At 39.9% G+C, this 22,237-nt stretch overlaps 1 protein-coding gene across 2 annotated transcripts in view; it reads left to right on the top strand.

Annotated features, from left to right (window-relative positions):
- The first annotated feature begins 1,349 nt into the window (after window positions 1-1,349).
- Window positions 1,350-22,237, top strand: part of enc2 (ectodermal-neural cortex 2) — a 47,632-nt gene continuing 26,744 nt past the window's right edge. Inside the window, exons 1-2 of one of the 2 annotated variants that reach the window (XM_014124438.2) lie at window positions 1,351-1,497; window positions 6,573-6,690. In XM_014124438.2, the coding sequence (XP_013979913.1) occupies window positions 6,627-6,690 (64 nt within the window). In that variant the 5' untranslated portion in view covers window positions 1,351-1,497; window positions 6,573-6,626. Of the gene's footprint in view, window positions 1,498-6,572; window positions 6,691-22,237 lie in introns of both variants that reach the window. The other variant, XM_014124439.2, reaches the window with a different exon arrangement.

Raw genomic sequence — 22,237 nt, 5'->3', positions numbered from 1 at the left:
CATGACTTTTTCCACATTTTGTTGTGTTACAGCCTGAATTTACAAATAATACCCGTAATGTCAAAGTGGAATTATGTTTTTAGACATTTTTACAAATTAATAAAAAATTAAAAGCTGAAATATCTTGAGTCAATAAATATTCAACCAGTTTGTTATGGCAAGCTTAAAGTTCAGGAGTACAAATGTAGTTTAACATGATTGTTTAATTTAAGCTTGAAACATTTAAAAAATATATTGTACAATCCAGGTGTGCAAAGACCTACCCAGAAAGACTCAAAGCTGTAATCGCTACCAAAGGTGATTCTAACATGTGTTGACTCAGGGGGTTGAATACTTATATAATCAAGATATATACTAGTGTTTAATTATTTATTTTTTTACTAATGTTAGCATTTTTCTTACACTTTGAAATTACAGAGTATTTTGTGTTGATTGTTGACCAAAAAAATGACAATTAAATGAAGGCACTGTACCTACAGCAGTACAAATCTCAAGTGTACTTAATTAGCAAGCACCAGTATTGGGTATGTTTCTCTGTTGCCCTCTTGCATTCAATAGATACTGTTTCATTTAAATTCTATACTAGTTCCTCCTAAAACTGCATTTGAGTTTATTCTCTAGGCCTATCTCTATTGGACTGCATAATGTACCTTGCTTATACCTCCTTTTGTAAGTGACTTATTAATTCCCTTGAAAATTGCTTTTCTGTGGACAAAGTGACGTCTTATTTACACTAGACACAAAAAAATGTATGCAGAGGGGTACAGTTGTAGGCCTAGTTCCACTAGAGGGAACTCTACACTAGATAAATGCAAAATGATAGACGAACCCACACCACAAAAAAAGGCTATATCAAGTCGCAGTGCAAAACATGAACCGAATTAAAATACCTACCAGATTAACTAACATGTTGTATTTTTCCTTGTTAGATGGTTTAACTTGTTCCTTTTCATTTTTGAGTTGATGTGGCATATTTTGTAAAAAGCCTTGCTTTTCGAGTAATATCATGGCTAGGGAGAGAGTGCCCTAACATTTGTGGGAAGACATGAGAAAAACAGTAATTTAAGGCAAATTATAGAGGTTGTGGCGAGCGTTCTTGCAAATTACTGTATCTCTGTACTGTAATTAATTGTCGACGGGCGTGCTATTGTTTTGCTGTTACTGTCAAGGGGAAGAGGGCGGAACCCACTTCGTCGTTCAATTCGATTGGTGTATTAGTTGTCAAAATCGCGCCCATTTCCAGAAAGGTCTACTTTTATTGGCTGTTGTACTGATTTGCATGAAATAGGTTAACGGGATTGGGTGAGGAGACGTCAATCACTTGCAAGCGAGACCACTGGATATGAATTTTTCTGATTTCCCACCTCAGACAGAACTCAGTTGCAGACAAAGTGGCTTGAAAAGACCTCAACTACTAGAGTGAAATTAAAATAATGGTTTTAGCAATTGACCATAAACTGTACACCTCTTGGGTTCCCGTTTAACAACCATATTTATGTGAGTATACCGTCAAGCGTTATTACTTTACAAATGTTCGTTTATGTGGATAATGTTTGCCTGCTAGTCTGACTAAAGTCTTGACAGAACAGGGGTAACATTTAGCTAGCTAAAGTTGGGTTGTTTGCTAGCTTGCTAACTGTTAGCTTAGCGAAGTGGTTGGTTAGGCTGTTGAATAACTTATTTGCATAGTATAAGTAACTAGCTAGCTAGGTAGACAGCTAAAACAGGGTTACACTTGTTTCCTTGGTGCCACTTTGTGGTCACTCTAGACTAGAGCCCCCCCCCCCTAACAAACTAGCTAGCTAATGTAACAGGCTACTGTAGTTAGCTTGCAAAGCAAAACGGTTAGGTAGATTACGTTAGATAGCTAGCTGGCTAACGTTACTCATTTACAAAACCATCGTGAAAGCGCAGACCACACAGTTTTTATATTTTAAAAATAAAACTATGTTTGGCCGTGGCTATGGCTGTGTCAGCAGCCTGGTTAACTTACCTTACCAATGTGAGCTTTTGCAATCATTATCAGACTATTCATAGACTAGGCTTCAGTGCAATGTATTGGAATGTCCAGCTTTGATGGTCACATGTGGCTTGTGTTCGATCGTTTCAATGAAATCAATGGCTCTACAGTTCTGTCAGTTCGGTCAAATAGCATGTGGAAGCTTTCTAGCCAAGCCAACTAGCTAATAAACCACATTTGGATGTATTAAACTTTTTTTAGTACTTTTTAGATGTTTTAATATTGACTAACTCAATTGACATCCCCACTCAATAACAAAACTGAAATTCTATTAGCATCTAACGTTACTAGTAATTACTGAATCATTGAATATAACTAATTGAATAGCCGTTGAAGGATCCCCCCCCCCCCACACCTTTGTTTACACTTTTTGTTTTTCATTCCACCAAATGTTAAAACTGCTGTTGGCTAGAGGTCCCTGAGCTGTTTCAACAGCAGTTGTAGCCTAGGTGATACTTTGTTACCAAATTATTTCTCAGACATTAGTTTTGTTAGCTAGCAGATTGTAACGGGCTAATGTGATGCTCCATGTGATGTCTTTGGAGATAATGTCTAAATTCTCGATTCGGGTAAAAAATACTTAGAAATGTCTGTGTCCAGTTGCAGGTGGTTCGACAAAAACCAGATAACTCATAAAGATATTCAAGTGGAAATGACAGCATTTTAACTACTTTGCAGATATGAAACACACAATCATAATATCACATTCACAGTTTATGCTACAAAACAACTTTTATAAGAGGTTTTAAAAATAGGTTATATTTGATTCAAAATTCCATGACAGAGGAAGGCATTGTTAGTAGAATAGATGGATGTAGTTCAATGCATGATTAATATAATTCACCAATACATTTCATGGTAGTCCAAAAAATATTGCTGTCAGGTTGTAAATCACAGCTGGTCTGGTACATTGTTTGCAGCCTCCATTCAGGATGCACTGTTTCAGTTTTAAACTAGCTAGGGCAATGATCACAAGTCAGTCAAAATGTGGCTAATAGGCTAGCGTATCTATTTATGTAGCTCTTTATTTAACAAGTTAAAAACACAGAGCTTAACGTTAGCTAGCTGCTGGGAGGATGACATGTCATTGCAGGAGTAAGTGATTGACTGACTGACTTTTTTTCGGTAGCTACAGCTAGATGCAGGTATCATTTGGTTAGCTAGCAAAAAATGTGAATCGCTTTGCTAGCTAACAATGCTGAACTTGAACGACTGTTATCCACAGTTAGCATATCTCTTGCGTTTGTAAATTCACTCCGCCTATCTACTCCGATTTTAGAGCACTAACGTCTGAGTGTACCAGAGTGCAGATTAACTGATGAATTTACGAACGTGCAACACCTGCTGAAAATGACTGGTGTCAGCAAAGAAAGTAATACAATTGTTGCCAGCAACACAGTTAGTCACTAACATTCTACATAACATGAAAACAACCTAACCAGCTCGGCTAGGGTGAGTAAAATCGTAAGAGTGAGGTGCTCTCTCATTTGTGTCTGGAAGTAGGTAGCAAGCTAGCCAACTTTAGCCAGTTAGCTTGCGTGCTTGACTGCCAATAGTGAGGAACAACCCTACTCCTCGGCCAGAGCGTCCTGCTATTACAGCCTCCACTCTTCTGGGAAGGCTTTCCACTAGATGTTGGAACATTGCTGCGGGGACTTGCTTCCATTCAGCTAAAAAGAGCATTAGTGAGGTCGGGCACTGTTGTTGGGTGATTAGGCCTGACTCATAGTCCGTGTTCCAATTAATTCCAAAGGTGTTTGATGGGGTTGAGGTCAGGGCTCTGTTCAGGCCAGTCAAGTTCTTCCACACTGATCTCGACAAACCATTTCTGTATGGACATCGCTTTGTGCACGGGGGCATTGTCATGCTGAAACAGGAAAGGACCTTCCACAAACTGTTGTACGCACAGAATTGTCTAGAATGTCATTGTATGCTGTAGCGTTAAGATTTCCCTTCACTGGAACTAAGGGTAGGCCCGAACCATGAAAACAGCCCCAGACCATTATTCCTCCTCCACCAAACTTTACAGTTGGCACTATGCATTTGGGCAGGTAGCGTTCTCCTGGAATCCACCAAACCCACATTTGTCCGTCGGACTGCCAGATGGTGACGCGTGCTTCGTTGCTCCAGAGAACACGTTTCCACTGCTCCAGAGTCCAATGGCGGCGAGCTTTACACCATTCCAGTCGACACCATGCGCAATGCCAAGCGATCTTAGGCTTGTGTGCAGCTGCTCGGCCATGGAAACCAATTTCATGAAGCTCCCGACAAAGTTCTTGTGCTAACGTTGCTTCCAGAGGCAGTTTGGAACTCTGTAGTGAGTGTTGCAACCGAGGACAGACAGTTTTTACTCACTACGAGCTTCGGCGGTCCTGTTCTTTAAGCTTATGTGGCCTACCACCTCGTGGCTGAGTTGTTGTTGCTCCTAGATGCTTCCACTTCACAATAACAACACTTATATTTGACTGGAACAGCTCTAGCAGGGAAGAAATTTAACAAACTGACTTGTTGGAAAGGTGGCATCCTATGATGGTGCCACATTGAAAGTTCCTGAGCTCTTCAGTAAGGCCATTCTACTACCAATGTTTAACTATGGAGATTGCATGACCGTGTGCTCGATTTTTATAGACCTGTCAGCAACGGATTTGGCTGAAATGGCCAAATCCACACATTTTTGAAGGTGTCCACATACTTTTGCAATTATAGTTTATCAAAGTGCTCGCTTGTCAGAAAATGTAAAAAAAGTATTCTACCTGGGAGTGTATATGAACAAGTTAAGATTTCATGTTGCTAAAATGCTGTCAGTTCCACTTTAAATCCATGTTTTGTACCATGTTTTTGCATGTGTGTAGATCTTTGTATTTCTAACCTGTAATGGCTAATGGAGCATCACATTAGCCTGTTACAATCTGCTAGCTAGGTTTGGATGGGAAGTTAGGCTAGCTGCCCACCACCCAGGTTTTGAAGATGATTCATCAGCCTAGCTACATCTTGCTGGCTGGCATATAGGGATGTCATTTAAGGTCTCTGTTTAATAATAATCATAACACACTACATACTGTTGATTTTATTTACGTAAATAAGTTGTTCTAAGAAGAAAAATAGATGTTATTTGGCCCCCTACTGCATAATTCCAGGCCTACAGAATAATAGACTAGGAGCGAACTGGGACCTTGGAGACTCAGAAACTAAAGCTAATATTAGTGCTGCAGTAAAACTAAATAGCCTCATTAGTTGTAGAAAATTGTTTCATTTGCAATGACCAATGGCATTGACAACACGACTTGGGACAGGGATTTTCCCTTTTTCCAGTCGCACAAGATCACAGACCCATTATTAAGTTGGTCCACTTTAGATAGGAGATTCAGTCCAGAATATAATTATTTCTGTTTTAGATTGTAAGTGCCGCTAATATCCTGCTCTAGTCTCTTCTTGCTTTTAGTGTTTGGCTTTTCTCTCTTGTCCATTGGGAACAAGGAGGGCAAAGTGGCCTCTATAACCATTGTTTCTCAGCCTTGAAGGATTAAGTCCCTCCCAACTCCTCACACCCCCACCCCCAAAGATCACCTCTATTCTACTCAGAGGAGAATCTTTTTTTTTTTTTTTTTTGTCCCTGACTCCCTGGAGCCATTATTTCAAACACATTTTCATTAGACTCACTCACTGGCTGTCAAAGTAGCGTGAGGCTTCGAACCCACATGGCCTCAGTTGCACAGATACCAGCCATTTCCCAATGTGCTGTTGGTTCCTGGTCGAGTCCCTGCGGATTGATAGAAGCTCTTGGTTATTAGGACAGACTGCAAGCCAGCTGGTGATCCATTCAGCATTACTAACGCAGAGACAAGTTGCCAGCTTCTGACTCGCCCTGAAAAAGCCCCCCGTCCTCCTCCATCCTCCCTGTGTCTGACATGGAGGAGTAGCACTGGAATACCAACACTCTATGTGAAAAGATCCTGGAAAGGCATTCAGTCAGAAGGGCTGAGATGTGTACGGAGGGAAGAAACAAGATGGAAAATAGGGACCTTTGTTTCCAGGTTGCCTAGTGGCAATGTAATTTAAAGGTCCCATTCATGTGTGAATGTCCTGGAGGTTAGGTCTAGTCTCACAGTGAATGATTCAGCACCGTCCCGATCCCGCTGGGGTTGACTGACAGTTACTATTGGCGATAACATCAACCACCACAAGAACTCCTTTGGCCATTTTATGCTTCCCCGGCCTAAGTTATGTCCGAACTCACAAGCTGTATTGCTTTTTCCCCATTGACTTAAAATGCTTTGTTTACTGTCTATGCTACAACTGGACGATATGGGCATAAATGTATATCACAATGAAACTGCCGCTGTGTAGGAAGTAAGCTGAAATCCGCCAATATACACCTGTATTGCAGTTATCCTTAATGTGATATTGATTTATTTTTCCTTCTGTTAGAAAATAACTTTTCTGAGGTTGAATAGACAGACGAGAAGCCAGTCAGGCAACCCCACAAAGGAAAAGCACAATAGAAATCATGTGTATTTATTTTTTTTATAAATAATTTTTTATCACCCCTCAGACGTCACAGCAGCTCTATCAGCTCGACCTCTAGAGGGACCACTTTTTGGGACCGATGCAGACCCCCCCTCAGATCCTCACTGTCAGTGCCTGCACCTGGGTCAGCAACTTTTGCCGGCGTAAGTGGTACAGGACAATTGGCCGCACGACCCCCCCTCCTTCCAGCCCCCCTTGATTTTGGCAAAACCCAAATGTCCACCCCACCGTTCCATGCGCCCCCTCCCTCCCCTCTGCACGGCTTGCTGTGTGCCCCATCTTTTGTGACTGACCCATGCATTGTGTTTCCTGTCAACCTGACATTGTGAATCACCCTGCTGATATATGTATGCATGTATGTACGCCTGCGCCCCCCCCAACCTGCCACAACTGACCCCAAACCCCTCTCCGCTACGGAATTCAAACTGCATGTCAGCACATCGACACGCCACACACACTAAGGCTGCACAATTTGGACAAAATATGTAAATGCCTTTATTTATTTATTTTCAGATATTGCAGTTACGATTTTATGAATTGCGATTTTTCAAACAATTGGGTGAAAACTTGGTAATTCCATCAGACATGGTTTAAACATGTCAGGGTAGAGTACATCACTTAAAATGAGATCATATGAATTAATAGGCCTACATACTGTGCTAACTGAATACAACACCAAATTAAACAAATATTTTCCAACATTGTTATACATATGATGATAGATAAGGTTATTACACCTACATACTCTATATATTCACAAGTATGTGGACACCCCTTCAAATGAGTGGATTTGGCTTGTAGAAAAAAAGAGGAAGGGAAGCGCTGGTAAGTTACACAATAGTAGATCTTGGTAGAGACAAGGTGCTCTTTGATAAAAGTGGTAAATTGGTCATCAAAAAGAAAGGAGGACCAAGGCACTCTTCATATAATTAATTAATTTTATAAAGCCTTTATTTGTATGGCATGTTCAATGGAAACAAAGTTTTTAAAAAACATTTTTTTATCTGTTTTGCCTGCATGGTCTTTGTCAGGGAATGGATTTGTCTATTTCAGCCACAGCTGTTGCTGATGGGTGTATAACATTGAGTACACAGCCATGCAATCTCCATAGACAAACATTGGCAGTGGAATGGCCTTACTGAAGAGCTCAGTGATTTTCAAAGTGACACTGTCATAGTATGCCACCTTTCTAACAACTCAGTTCGTCAAATTTCCTCACTAATGCTCTTGTGGCTGAATGGAAGCAAGTCCCTGCAGCAATGTTCCAACTAGAGGTCGACCGATTAATCGGACTGGCCGATTTAATTAGGGACGATTTTCAAGTTTTCATAACAATCGAAAATCGGTATTTTTGGACGCCGATTTGGCCGAATTAAAAAAAATATATATATATATTTTTTTGGCCTTTTATTTAACTAGGCAAGTCAGCTAAGAACATGTTCTTATTTTCAATGACGGCCTAGGAACGGTGGGTTAACTGCCTTGTTCAGGGGCAGAACGACAGATTTTTACCTTGTCAGCTCAGGGATTCAATCTTGCAACCTTACGATTAACTAGTCCAAAGCTCTAACCACCTGCTTTACGTTGCACTCCACGAGAAGCCTGCCTGTTACGCGAATGCAGTAAGAAGCCAAGGTAAGTTGCTAGCTAGCATTAAACTTATCTTATAAAAAATAATCAATCAATCATAATCACTAGTTAACTACACATGGTTGATGATATTACTAGTTTATCTAGCCTGTCCTGCGTTGCATATAATCACTTAGGTACATGGTTATGGTCCCTCTCCTCGCTCCTACCTGGGCTTGAACCAGGAACACGTCGACAACAGCCACCCTGGAAGCAGCGTTACCCATGTAGAGCAAGGGGAACAACCACTCCCAAGTCTCAGAGCGAGTGACGTTTGAAACGCTATTAGCGCGCACCCCTCTAACTAGCTAGCCATTTCACATCGGTTACACCAGCCTAATCTCGGGGGTTGAAGTCATAAACAGCGCAATGCTTGAAGAATTGAGAATTGCTGGCAAACGTACGAAGGTGCTGTTTGAATGAATGCTTACGAGCCTGCTGCTGCCTACCATCGCTCAGTCAGACTGCTCTATCAAATATGAAATCATAGACTTAATTATAACATAATAACACACAGAAATACGAGCCTTTGGTCATTAATATTGTCGAATCGGGAAACGATCATTTTGAAAACGAAACCTTTATTATTTCAGTGAAATACGGAATTCTTCCGTATTTTATGTAATGGGTGGCATCCCTAAGTCTATATATTCCTGTTACATTGCACAACCTTCAATGTTATGTCATAATTATGTACAATTCTGGCAAATTAATTACGGCCTTTGTTAGGAATAAATGGACTTCACACAGTTCGCAATGAGCCAGGCGGCCCAAACTGCTGTATATACCTTGACTGCTTGCACGGAACGCAAGAGAAGTAACACAACGTCACATCCCTAGTTATAAGAAATTCATGTTAGCAGGCAATATTAACTAAATATGCAGGTTTAAAAATATATACTTGTGTATTGATTTTAAAGAAAGGCATTGATGTTTATGGTTAGGTACACTGGTGCAACGACAGTGCTTTTTTTGCAAATGCGCTTGTTAAATCATCACCCGTTTGTCGAAGTAGGCTGTGGTTCGATGAGAAATTAACAGGCACCGCATCGATTATATGCAACGCAGGACACGTTAGATAACTACACATGGTTGATGATATTACAAGTTAACTAGTGATTATGTTAAGATTGATAGTTTTTTATAAGATAAGTTTAATGCTAGCTAGCAACTTACCTTGGCTTCTTTCTGCCTTCGCGTAACAGGTAGTCAGCCTGCCACGCAGGCTCCTCGTGGAGTGCAATGTAAGGCAGGTGGTTAGAGCGTTGGACTAGTAACCGGAAGGTTGCAAAAACGAATCCCCGAGGTGACAAGGTAAAATTCTGTTGTTCTGCCCCTGAACAAGGCAGTTAACCCCCGTTCCTAGGCCGTCATTGAAAATAAGAATGTGTTTTTAATCTGACTTGCCTAGTTAAATAAAGGTGTAAAAAAAAATATATATTTTTTAAGTAAAATTAAAAATGAAAAAAAAAAAATCGGCAAATCTGTGTCCAAAAATACCGATTACCGATTGTTATAACTTGAAATCGTCCCTAATTAATCGGCCATTCCGATTAATCGGTCGACCTCTAGTTGTGACATATGAAATATGAGTGACAGTGTAATCAATGTGTAATAACTATGTCAAATTATGATGTGCAGTCATATATTCAGGTCCTGATTGGTCAGCAAGCTTATTTGACACGCAAAGATCCAAACGGCGTTCCATAGAAATCCTGGTTGAGAATGAAACGACTGAACAAGGAAACAGCACAGCAAGTTTGTGCTAGAAAGAAATAGGTTTTGATTATGTTTTACTGCTAATGGGGACATATGTAAATGCAAACAAAATAACGTTTTGGTGTGTGTGTGAGAGACCTTTATTTAACTAAGCTAGTCAGTTAAGAAAAAAATGTTCTTGACACTGACAGCCAAACCCGGATGATGCTGGGCCAATTGTGCGCCACCCTATGGGACTCCCAATCACGGCCGTATGTGATACAGCCTGGATTCAAACCAGGGACTGTAGTGATGCCTCTTGCATTGAAGTGCAGTGCCTTAGACCGCTGTGTGTGTGTGTGTTAACTATTTAACTGTACTAGAATGCTTAAAAGGCCGCTAAAATGTTAAATATCAGTATCTTTGGGCACGGAAAATATCTGTATCATCCAAAAATGTCATATCGATGCATCACTAATGTAAAGACGATTAAATCAAGAATAGTGTAATGCTTGACTATATTATTCACTTGTGAAATATATTATCACTTGTGAATGATGCCCAGTTTAATGCAAACAGTGCATGCTTTTTTCATTTTTGCTACTTTTTCAAATCAGTCACACACCTCATGTAGCCTAGCTCATAGGCATATATGTTTCAATTAGGTTTGTATCACAACTAAAGTGGCCAAATAACTTCTTCAAATTAAGCACATTAATCCACTTTACAACGGGGGTAGTGCCTAACTGGCATACATTCGCAGCAAGTCAGTTTCAAGTTTGGGGAAGGTCATTTTCATAATAAAAATGCACCTTTTATAATAAAAGCAGTACTAGCAAAATCACAGTTGTGGTCACTTGTGAGAAGGGTGTTTTCCTGCAAATGGAACATTCACACTTATAGCCTTCTGCTGTGTGCGCATTACTGCGCTTATAATGTGAAGAAATAGCCTAATAGTTGATCAACGTTTTAAGCTAAACGTTCTTTGTTGCATCGGGCGCATTGCTTAAAACGGGTATTTTGATACTAGTGGTTGTATTAATTTGGCATCTATCGCATCCCACAACTGTCCCAGACAATGTTTGGAATATTTATTTCTTGCACGGAATAGAATAGGTTGACTTTAGTACTATGGGGGAATAGTAGATTGACATAGGCTAGTGCTGTTCGTTAGGCCTACTCAGCTTGTTGGCTGATGAAAAGTAAATGTGGACAGTTCTCCCAATATCTTCAATATGCGCCTCGGAAATGGATAAGGACACGTGTAGTTGCGTCCCGGATGTGTGTCTTCTCTTGTAGCCTGTTAGAAAGACCTGATCACGTGACTGAGAGCCATGTGAGTGAGAGGTGCTTTTTTTTAGGGGGGTTATGGCCTCAAAGGGGATGCAGTCGGGAAATTCGAGGCATTATCATGTGCTTGACAAATTGTGAGTGAGTGACTGAAGTGTGTACAGTCTGTGTAAAAAAACAAAGCAGAGCTCATGCCTTTCATGTGACTTTTTGTAAACATCATTAGTCGCATCATGCAGCCTTAAAATGTATTAAAAATCAAAACATATAGCTCAACATTTGTATCACAACTAATTTAGCATTAAGGAGTTTCTTAACCGCTCAACAAAGAATTGCTGCATGTGGACACTGCCTCAAATCGTTTGGAGAAAATATTTCTATTTATTCAGCTATGTTAATTGTATTCTTCGTACTATAAAATAATGCCACGGAATTCTAAGCAAATCTTGTCTGCAAAATCAACTAGTGTAGCCCACAGCCATATGGCATAGCCAGATCAGGACCTAACATAAGGACAACACATATCATGTTTCTTTAGACCTGTCTAAAATAAATAATGGATTCATTGTGATGGTGTAGGCTATATTTACATGGATTTATTAGACCTTTTTAAAATGTAGATGTTCCAAAGGACTGCATCAGTGGCTGTAGGCTATGTGTGGAAGCCAGGAGATGCTAAATGTGTTTATGTTAATTAACGATCAATTACCATGAGACCTGCAGTTATTTGCTTGACAATCACCGGCTGACAATTTCATGACTGCCACAGCCCTAACTGTGACATGCAGGCACAACTGCTAGCGTGAAAAACACATTTTTAATTGGCAAGAAATAGTCATTAATGCTCATGAAATATGCTTGCACATCCATATATCAGAACAATAAAGTCTTTTTACTTATCTGAGAAGGTCCAAAAAATATCAGGAAAATGTGTTTATCTGGGTTTTTGGCTGAAATTCTTTTTGCAACTTTGAAATTGGTCACTAGTGGGAACTTAAGACAGTTGTGTAACTTAATAATAAAACATCTGATTGACTTAGAATAAAAACTTATGGATATAATAACCAGATGAATTGGTTAAAACGTTAAACAGCATAAATATTTTTTATTTGAATCCAAAGATGGAAGTGGGCTTAATGGGTATGCTTATAAGCAGAGCACAGCACTTAATTAATAGCATGAGTTCATATTTCCTTTTTTACCTTTGAGCTCTTAAATAACCTAAGTTAATTATTTATTCAGGCAGCCTTAGGCTGCAGATGAAATAGGAAGCTTTTCCACATTTGCGCCATTATCAGTATGCACACTTGCTGCTCCTCATTCAGGCTACAGGCGGCTAAAGCTTCTCTCAATCCCAGAGCAATGTTTTCTCCCGTTTTGATCCCAGGGGAAATAGCCTATGATGTTTGCAAGAACCGATATTTGAGTGTAAACTTCTCATCAGTAAAGTGTACTTTCTAACGAATGTAGGGCTCGGTTGTTCTACTACACCAAAGGTCTGTTGTAGTCGCGTAATAATCAACGTCTGAGCTCGGTTTTAGCTAATCCCTTCATTTTGTTATACACTGTTGGGACAGTACAGCTTGTTTATCATCTTCTTGACGCCGTCTTAGCCTGATAGATAGCTATGTGATAGAAATCAATGTGTCTCTGGGATGTTTTTTCGTAGGGCGCACTTAAACGCATTGGTAATCAATGCCTGCTTAACATAGGTGGCTGCTATGGCTGACGGTCTTTGATGCTGTTGGGTGCTTTATTTTCACCATGCAATTGTTTTAAAGTAGTGGATCGTTCTTCAAATGAATCAATAAATGTGTCTTGTTGTCGCGATGACTCTGAGGCACTTTTTGCACAACACTTGTATTTGGTCGATATTGGTCTGTAGCCAAAATACTGCCATAGCACCGAAAATGCGCCCTTTGGCACCAAATCAACGTTCTCATTAGCATTAGCAGCACTCGTGTTTCCGACAGTCTGTGAAGCCAGTGTTGCCAACAATTTTTCAAGTAAAGTAGCTGTTGGTTGCTCCATTTATCGCTAGAAGTAGCTAGAAGCCCTTTCATGACATAGTAACGTCATAACGTTAATTTGTGCATGCGCATTAAAACCTCTAGGGGACCCCTTCCCGTTCTTATCCCGTTAACGGGATTGATTTTGACAACAGCCAGTGGAAAATCAGAGCGCCAAATTCAAAACAGCTAAAATCTCATAATTCCATTTTCTCAAACAATCAACTATTTTACACCATTTTAAAGATAAACTTCTCGTTAATCCAACCACATTGTCCGATTTCAAAAAGGCTTTACGGCGAAAGCATAAAATTAGATTGTTAGGACAGTTCCAACACAAGAAAAACCACACAGCCATTTTCCTAGCAAGGACAGGCGTCACAAATACCAGAAATTCAGCTAAAATTATGCACTAACCTTTGACGATCTTCATCAGATGACACTCCTAGGACATTATGTTACACAATACATGTATGTTTTGCTCGATAAAGTTCATATTTATATCCAAAAACAGCATTTTACATTGGCGCGTAATGTTGAGAAATGTTTCCCCTCCAAAGCTTTCGGTGAATGAGCACACATATTACAGAAATACTCATCATAAACTTTGATCAATATAGAAGTGTTATGCACAGAATTATAGATACACTTCTCCTAAATGTAACCGCTTTGTCAGATTTCAAAAAAGGTTCACGGCGAAAAGCACAATTTGCAATAATCTGAGTACAGCCCAGAAGACACCAATAACAAGCAAACAGAAACCTGCCATCTTGGAGTCAATAAAACGAAGAAATTACATTATAAATATTCACTTACCTTTGATTATCTTCATCAGAAGGCACTCCCAGGAACCCCAGCTCCACAATAAATGTTCGATAAAGTTCATATTTATGTCCAAATAATACATTTTGTTCGTGCGTTAGTAGGTTCACTATCCAAATCCACAACGCGCATGCTTACTTAGTCCAGACAAAAAGTCAAAAAGGTTATACTCCAGTTTGTAGAAACATGTCAAACGATGTATAGAATCAATCTTTAGGTTGTTTTTATCATATATCTTGAATAAAATTCCAACCGGACCTATCCATTCTCTTTAAGAGTGAATATGAACTCAGCTCGCTCCCAAGTCCTTGCGCGTGACTGAGCCCATGCCTTATAATGGGACACTTACTTCCTTGTGCTGTTATTCCCATCAAATTCACCATAGAATCTTCAAACACCGTTCTAAAGACTGTTGACATCTAGTGGAAGCTTTAGGAAGTGCACAATGAACCCTAAGTCACTGTATACAGTCAAGGCAATCACTTCAAAAAACTACAACCTCAGATTTTTCACTTCCTGCTTGACTTTTTCTCAGGTTTTTGCCTGCCATATGAGTTCTGTTATACTCAGACACCATTCAAACAGTTTTAGAAACTTCAGTATTTTCTATCCAAATCTACTAATAATATGCATATTCTAGTTTCTAGGCCAGAGTAGTAACCTGTTCAAATTGGGTACGTTTTTCATCCGGCTGTGAAAATACTGCCCCCTAGCCCCAACAGGTTTTAATTTTATACTTATGCTAGCTTTCAGTCTCTCATGCAATGAGAAATTGTCCAAAGCAAGGAGGAGGAGCTGTGGACCGGGAGCAGAATGCAGTGAACAGCACAGCTAGGCTCAGCTGAACGGGCACACACACACAACCATGGAAGTCGCTGGGGCAGCAAAAGAAAGTAGCTACATTTTTACCAATAAGTCACTGGAGGGCTTGGCAATGCTGTGTGAAGCCCTTTCTCTCTTCACCAGCATCTAACTGCATGCTCTAAGCAGGGACGATTCTGATTGGCCAGCATGCCATGCAGATAGTGAAAGTGCCTGCTTGTGATTGGTCAGCATCCTATATGCATGTAGGAAGTGGATGTACGGAGTCTAGTGCATTGGAGGAGGTACCTTAGTCTAGTTTTTGTTGTGTTAACCTCTCTGGGCTAGGCGGGACGAATTTGTCCCACCTACGCAACAGCCAGTTGAATCCCGTGGCGCGATTTTCAAATACCTTAGAAATGCTATTACTTCAATTTCTCAAACATATGACTATTTTACAGCATTTTAAAGACAAGACTCTCGTTAACCTCTTACATCTAGATGTTCCGCTAGCGGAACACCTGCTCCAATATCCAATGATGGGCGTGGCGCGAAATACAAATTCCTCTAAAATCCGAAAACTTCCAGTACCCAGCCAGAAATAATCAGACTACCCATTTTTCAAGCTAGCATATAATGTCACAAAAAACAAAACCACAGCTAAATGCAGCACTAACCTTTTGATCTTCATCAGATGACAACCCTAGGACATTATGTTATACAATACATGCATGTTTTGTTCAATCAAGTTCATATTTATATCAAAAACCAGCTTTTTTACATTAGCATGTGACGTTCAGAACTAGCAAACCTCCGGTGAATTTACTAAATTACTCACGATAAACGTTCACAAAAAACATAACAATTATTTTAAGAATTATAGATGCAGAACTCCTCTATGCACTCTATGTCCGATTTTAAAATAGCTTTTCGGTGAAAGCACATTTTACAATATTCTCAGTAGATAGCCCGGCATCACAGGGCTAGCTATTTAGACACCAACCAAGTTTAGCACTCACCAATATCAGATTTACTATTAGAAAAGTTTGATTACCTTTCCTGTTCTTCGTCAGAATGCACTCCCAGGACTTCTACTTCAATAACAAATGTTGGTTTGGTCCAAAATAATCCATCGTTATATCCAAATAGCGGCGTTTTGTTCGTGCGTTCTAGACACTATCCGAATGGTAAATAAGGGTCGCGCGCATGGCGCATTTCGTGACAAAATATTTCTAAATATTTCATTACCGTACTTCGAAGCATGTCAACCGCTGTTTAAAATAAATTTTTATGCCATTTTTCTCGTAAAAAAAGCGATAATATTCCGACCGGGAATCTGTGTTTCGGCAAATAGAGGGAAAAACACAAAGACGGGGGCGGCCAGTGCACGAGCCTAAGCCCTTTGTCCTCTGATAGACCACTTAGCAAAAGCACTCGTGTGTTTCAGCCAGGGCTTTGAATTACGTCATTCATCTTTTTCCCGGGCTCTGAGCGCCCATGGAAGACGTAGGAAGTGTCACGTTAGAGCAGAGATCCTTTGTAATGGATAGAGATGGCAAAGAAGTTCAAAAAATGGTCAGACAGGGTACTTCCTGTACAGAATCTTCTCACGTTTTGGCCTGCCAAATGAGTTCTGTTATACTCAGACACCATTCAAACAGTTTTAGAAACTTTGGAGTGTTTTCTATCCAAAGCTAATAATTATATGCATATTCTAGTTTCTGGGCAGGACTAATAATCAGATTAAATCGGGTACGTTTTTTATCCAGCCGTGAAAATACTGCCCCCTAGCCATAACAGGTTAATCTAACCACACTGTCCGATTTCAAAAAGGCTTTACAACGAAAGCAAAACATTAGATTATGTCAGCAGAGTACCCAGCCAGAAATAATCAGACACCCATTTTTCAAGCTAGCATATAATGTCACATAAACCCAGAAGACAGCTAAATGCAGCACTAACCTTTGATCTTCATCAGATGACAATCCTAGGACATTATGTTATACAATACATGCATGTTTTGTTCAATCAAGTTCATATTTATATCAAAAACCAGCTTTTTACATTAGCATGTGACGTTCAGAACTAGCATACCCCCCCCGCAAAATTCCGGGGAATTTACTAACAATTTACTAAATTACTCACGATAAACGTTCACAAAAAACACAACAATTATTTTAAGAATTATAGATACAGAACTCCTTTGTGCAATCGAGGTGTCCGATTTTAAAATAGCTTTTCGGTGAAAGCACATTTTGCAATATTCTCAGTAGATAGCCCAGCCATCACGGCTAGCCATTTAGACACCGACCAAGTTTAGCCCTGACCAAAGTCAGATTTACTATTACAAAAGTTTGATTACTTTTGTTGTCTTCGTCAGAATGCACTCCCAGGACTGCTACTTCAATAACAAATGTTGGTTTGGTCCAAAATAATCCATCGTTATATCCAAATAGCGGCGTTTTGTTCGTATGCGTTCCAGACACTATCCGAAATGGTAAATCAGGGTTACGAGCATGGCGCAATTCGTGACAAAAAATTCTAAATATTCCATTACTGTACTTCGAAGCATGTCAACCGCTGTTTAAAATCCATTTTTATGCCATTTTTCTCGTAAAAAGCGATAATATTCCGACCGGGAATCTCCGTTTAGGTAAACAGAGGAAAGAAAACAAAGCTTTCGGTCGACGCGGGCACGAGCCTGAGTCTCACAGTACTGTAACCAGCCACTACCCAAACGCGCTACTTTTTTTCAGCCAGAGCCTGCAAAGCCACGATTCAGCTTTTTGCCGCCTTCTGAGAGCCTATGGCAGCCGTAGGAAGTGTCACGTAACAGCAGAGATCCTTTGTAATGGATAGAGATGGCAAAGAAGGCCAAGAAATGGTCAGACAGGGTACTTCCTGTACAGAATCTTCTCAGGTTTTGACCTGCCATTTGAGTTCTGTTATACTCACAGACACCATTCAAACAGTTTTAGAAACTTTGGAGTGTTTTCTATCCAAAGCCAATAATTATATGCATATTCTAGTTACTGGGCAGCAGTAGTAACCAGATTAAATCGGGTACGTTTTTTATCCAGCCGTGTCAATACTGCCCCCTATCCCTAACAGGTTAATGAAGAAAATCTCAGCCTCTTGCAATATGGATATTGCACATTTTGATCTGAATTCAATTAATCGTGCAGCAGTAACACACACACACACACACTGAGCTGCTGCTATGAAATTCAGTTGCTGAAACGTGGCTTTTATATACTCTTTGTTGTATGATGTTGGTTTCCAGGGCCTTTAGTTAAAATAACACTTGATCCTTTGGGGATTTGAGAGTCGCAATGAGGTAGAAGTACTAACAGAGTGAGAAGCAGTGTGCACCCCACAAGATTTCCCCTCCGTTAGGCTACAGGAGGAAAAGCAACCCATTGTAATGAATATTGAATGCAATATCTGCTTGTCTCGTATTAGAATGACTTCAATAATTGAATGCTCTGTGGTATAATAATGGTTTGAAAGCTCCGGTTTGTATGAATGAATGTTCTACTGCATGGTGGACGTTGAGGGCAAGGGAGAGAACCACAGTTTTAAGAGATGCTAACTGTTGACCATTAATCAACTGTCTCAAAACTCTAGGTTTGCTGATATGCTCTGAAGCAAGTGCCAAGGAGTTAGCTAAATAGAATTTAATATGCTTGGAGGCCATAGGTGAGACATTAAGTAGGTGAGATAATGTATCTCCTACAATTGAATGAATAGGATAAGACTACTTTCACAGTAAAGCTTTGCTTTATGGAGATTCATCATGTGGATTGATAGCACAGAATAGCGGAGTATCAGTTTCTGCTAGGCTTGTCACAATACCAACATTTTAGAAACGATACATTACCAGGACAAGTATCACAATACCGAATAGTATCGAGATACCACAGTGGGGGGGAAATCAGTGGCCTAGCATCCAGTTCACCCTGTCTCCCGGAAGCTTGTTCACGTTTTCTAAACGTTCTCCAAAAACATATCATTGAATTCACACATCTACTCAATACAACACATTGAATTCCGCTCCAGCCATTACCACGAGTCCATCCTCCCCAGTTAAGGTGCCACCAACCTCCTATGATATACATGCTTAATGATCTGCATATCATTGTGTCGGTAAGGGGAAAACACTGCATGAAACCTGTTTCACTGTTTAGTTAACACTCTCCCTCCCTTCCTCACACACTCTGTCTCACTCTCAAACACACACACTACTCTCGCTCTCCCACAAACACACTGTTCCCAACTTTTAAAACTTTAGGCACCAAACAGAATTAAAGAGCACCAGAAATAAATAGATTTTAAGTAGTGATGCACCGATATCACATTTTTTGGCCGATACCGATATCAGATATTTTCCTTGACAAAAAAAAAACACACTTTAGCGGCCTTTTAAGCATTCTAGTACAGTTAAATAGTTAAAACACACACATGGACACAGCGGTCTAAGGCACTGCATCTCGGTGCAAGAGGTGTCACTACAGTCCCTGGTTCGAATCCAGACATAATCAAAACCTAAGGATTAGGCACAATAGTGGACTTTGCGGTTAGCCTTCAAAATAAAAGTATGGGATAATTCTACTATTTGTATTCATTTGTGTCACTGTCAATGACACACTTTTATTTTGAAGGCAAACTGCAAATTCCACTGTTGTGCCTAATCCTTATTGTGGCTAGCTTCACAACACACAACCTGGTCTGGTCGAGCGTCACTAGCCAGATGAAGCTAGCTGGCTTCTTATAACGTTAGCTTTGGGCAACAGGGTTAAAACCTCTTGGGGATAGAGGGTAACCTAATCCCACTGACGGGATTGCTAGCATGGCGGGAAATTCAAAACATCAAAAATCGAATAATTTCAGTTTCTCAAACAATCAACTATTTTACACCATTTAAAAGATAAACATCTCCTTAATCGAACCACATTGTCCGATTTTCAAAGAGGCTTTACGGCGAAAGCATAAAGTTAGATTATGTTAGGAGAGTACATAGCCAAAAAAGTACACACATCCATTTTCAATTCAAGGACAGGCGTCACCAAAAGCAGAAAACCAGCTAAAATTATGCACTAACCTTTGACAATCTTCATCAGATGACACTCTTAGGACATTATGTTAGACAATACATGCATTTTTGTTCTATCAAGTTCATATTTATATCAAAAACAGCATTTTACATCGGCGCGTGTCGTTGAGAAAATGTGTCTCCCCCAAAACTGCCAGTGAATTTACAAAAAATACTCATTATAAAACGTGGTTAAAGTATTAACCTCTCTGGGCTAGGCGGGACGAATTCGTCCCACCTACGTAACAGCCACTTGCAGCCTGTGGCGCGATTTTCAAAACCTTAAAAATCCTATTACTTCAATTTCTCAAACATATGACTATTTTACAGCTATTTAAAGACAAGACTCTCGTTAATCTAACCACACTGTCCGATTTCAAAAAGGCTTTACAACGAAAGCAAAACATTAGATTATGTCAGCAGAGTACCAAGCCAGAAATAATCAGACACCCATTTTTCAAGCCAGCATATAATGTCACCAAAACCCAGAAGACAGCTAAATGCAGCACTCACCTTTGATGATCTTCATCAGGTGACAACCCTAGGACATTATGTTATACAATACATGCATGTTTTGTTCAATCAAGTTCATATTTATATCAAAAACCAGCTTTTTACATTAGCATGTGACGTTCAGAACTAGCATACCCCGGCAAACTTCCGGGAATTCGCTAACATTTTACTAAATTACTCACGATAAACGTTCACAAAAAGCATAACAATTATTTTTAGAATTATAGATACAGACCTCCTCTATGCACTCGATATGTCCGATTTTAAAATAGCTTTTTGGTGAAAGCACATTTTGCAATATTCTAAGTACATAGCCCAGGCATCACGGGCTCGCTATTTAGACACCCGGCAAGTTTAGCACTCACCATAATCATATTTACTATTATAAAAGTTTCATTACCTTTTGTTGTCTTCGTCAGAATGCACACCCAGGACTGCTACTTCAATAACAAATGTTGGTTTGGTCCAAAATAATCCATCGTTATATCCGAATAGCGGCGTTTTGTTCGATGCGTTCCAGACACTATCCGAAATGGTAAAGAAGTGTCGCGCGCATGGCGCAATTCGTGACAATAAAATTCTAAATATTCCATTACCGTACTTCGAAGCATGTCAACCGCTGTTTAAAATCAATTTTTACACCATTTTTCTCGTAGAAAAGCGATAATATTCCGACAGGGAATCTCCTTTTCGGCAAACAGAGGAAAAAATCACAAAGGCGGGGGCGGTCGGGTCACGCGCATAAGCCCAGAGTCCCTTGATCGGCCACTTGAGAAAGGCGATAATGTGTTTCAGCCTGGGGCTGGAATGACGACATTCTGTTTTTTCCCGGGCTCTGAGCGCCTATGGACGACGTGGGAAGTGTCACGTTAGAGCAGAGATCCTTAGTAAAAGATAGAGATGGAAAAGAAGTTCAAGAAATGGTCAGACAGGCCACTTCCTGTAAAGGAATCTCTCAGGTTTTGACCTGCCATTTGAGTTCTGTTATACTCAGACACCATTCAAACAGTTTTAGAAACTTTAGGGTATTTTCTATCCATATGTAATAAGTATATGCATATTCTAGTTACTGGGTAGGAGTGGTAACCAGATTAAATCGGGTATGTTTTTTTATCCAGCCGTGTCAATACTGCCCCCTAGCCCTAACAGGTTAAACTGTTATTCAAAGAATAACGGTTGCATTCTCCTGAATGCAACCGCATTGACAGATTTCAAAATAACTTTACTGGGAAAGCATACTTTGCAATAATCTGAGTACTCTGGTCATAAAAATACACTATGCAATACAGGTAGCTGCCATGTTGGAATCATCTAAAATCATAAATAACATTAGCAATATTCCCTTACTTTTAATAATCTTCATCAGAAGGCACTTCCAGGAATCTCAGGTCCACAACAAATGTTTTTTTTTTTAATGAAGTTCGTAATTTATGTCCAAATAACTCCATGCTGTTCCGTGTTGTTAGCGCGTTCGGTAGGCTACTCAATATGTAGGGCGCGGGAGGGAAAAGTCACGACGAAAAGTAAAAAAAAAATCTATTTACGTTCGTTCAAACGTTGTTTAGCATCAATCTTTTGGGCCATTTTTAACGTGAAACATCTGTAATATTTCAACCGGACCCCTCCTGTGTCTTGAAAGACGTTTTGAAAAAGGTCTCACCTCACATGAACACGCATGTGCGCGCAATAATGAAGTGACGACATCCCAGGGACATCAACTTCCCTTCCTTCTCATCCGGTCTCTGTTCATCATAGACGCTTCAAACAACTTTATAAAGATCGTTGACATCTAGTGGAAGCCATAGGAAGTGCAAAATGAATCCTTTGTCACTGTGT

Source organism: Salmo salar, chromosome ssa10, assembly GCF_905237065.1.
Source record: "Salmo salar chromosome ssa10, Ssal_v3.1, whole genome shotgun sequence".
NCBI lineage: Eukaryota > Metazoa > Chordata > Actinopteri > Salmoniformes > Salmonidae > Salmo > Salmo salar.
This window is presented reverse-complemented; position numbering and strand designations above follow the sequence as displayed.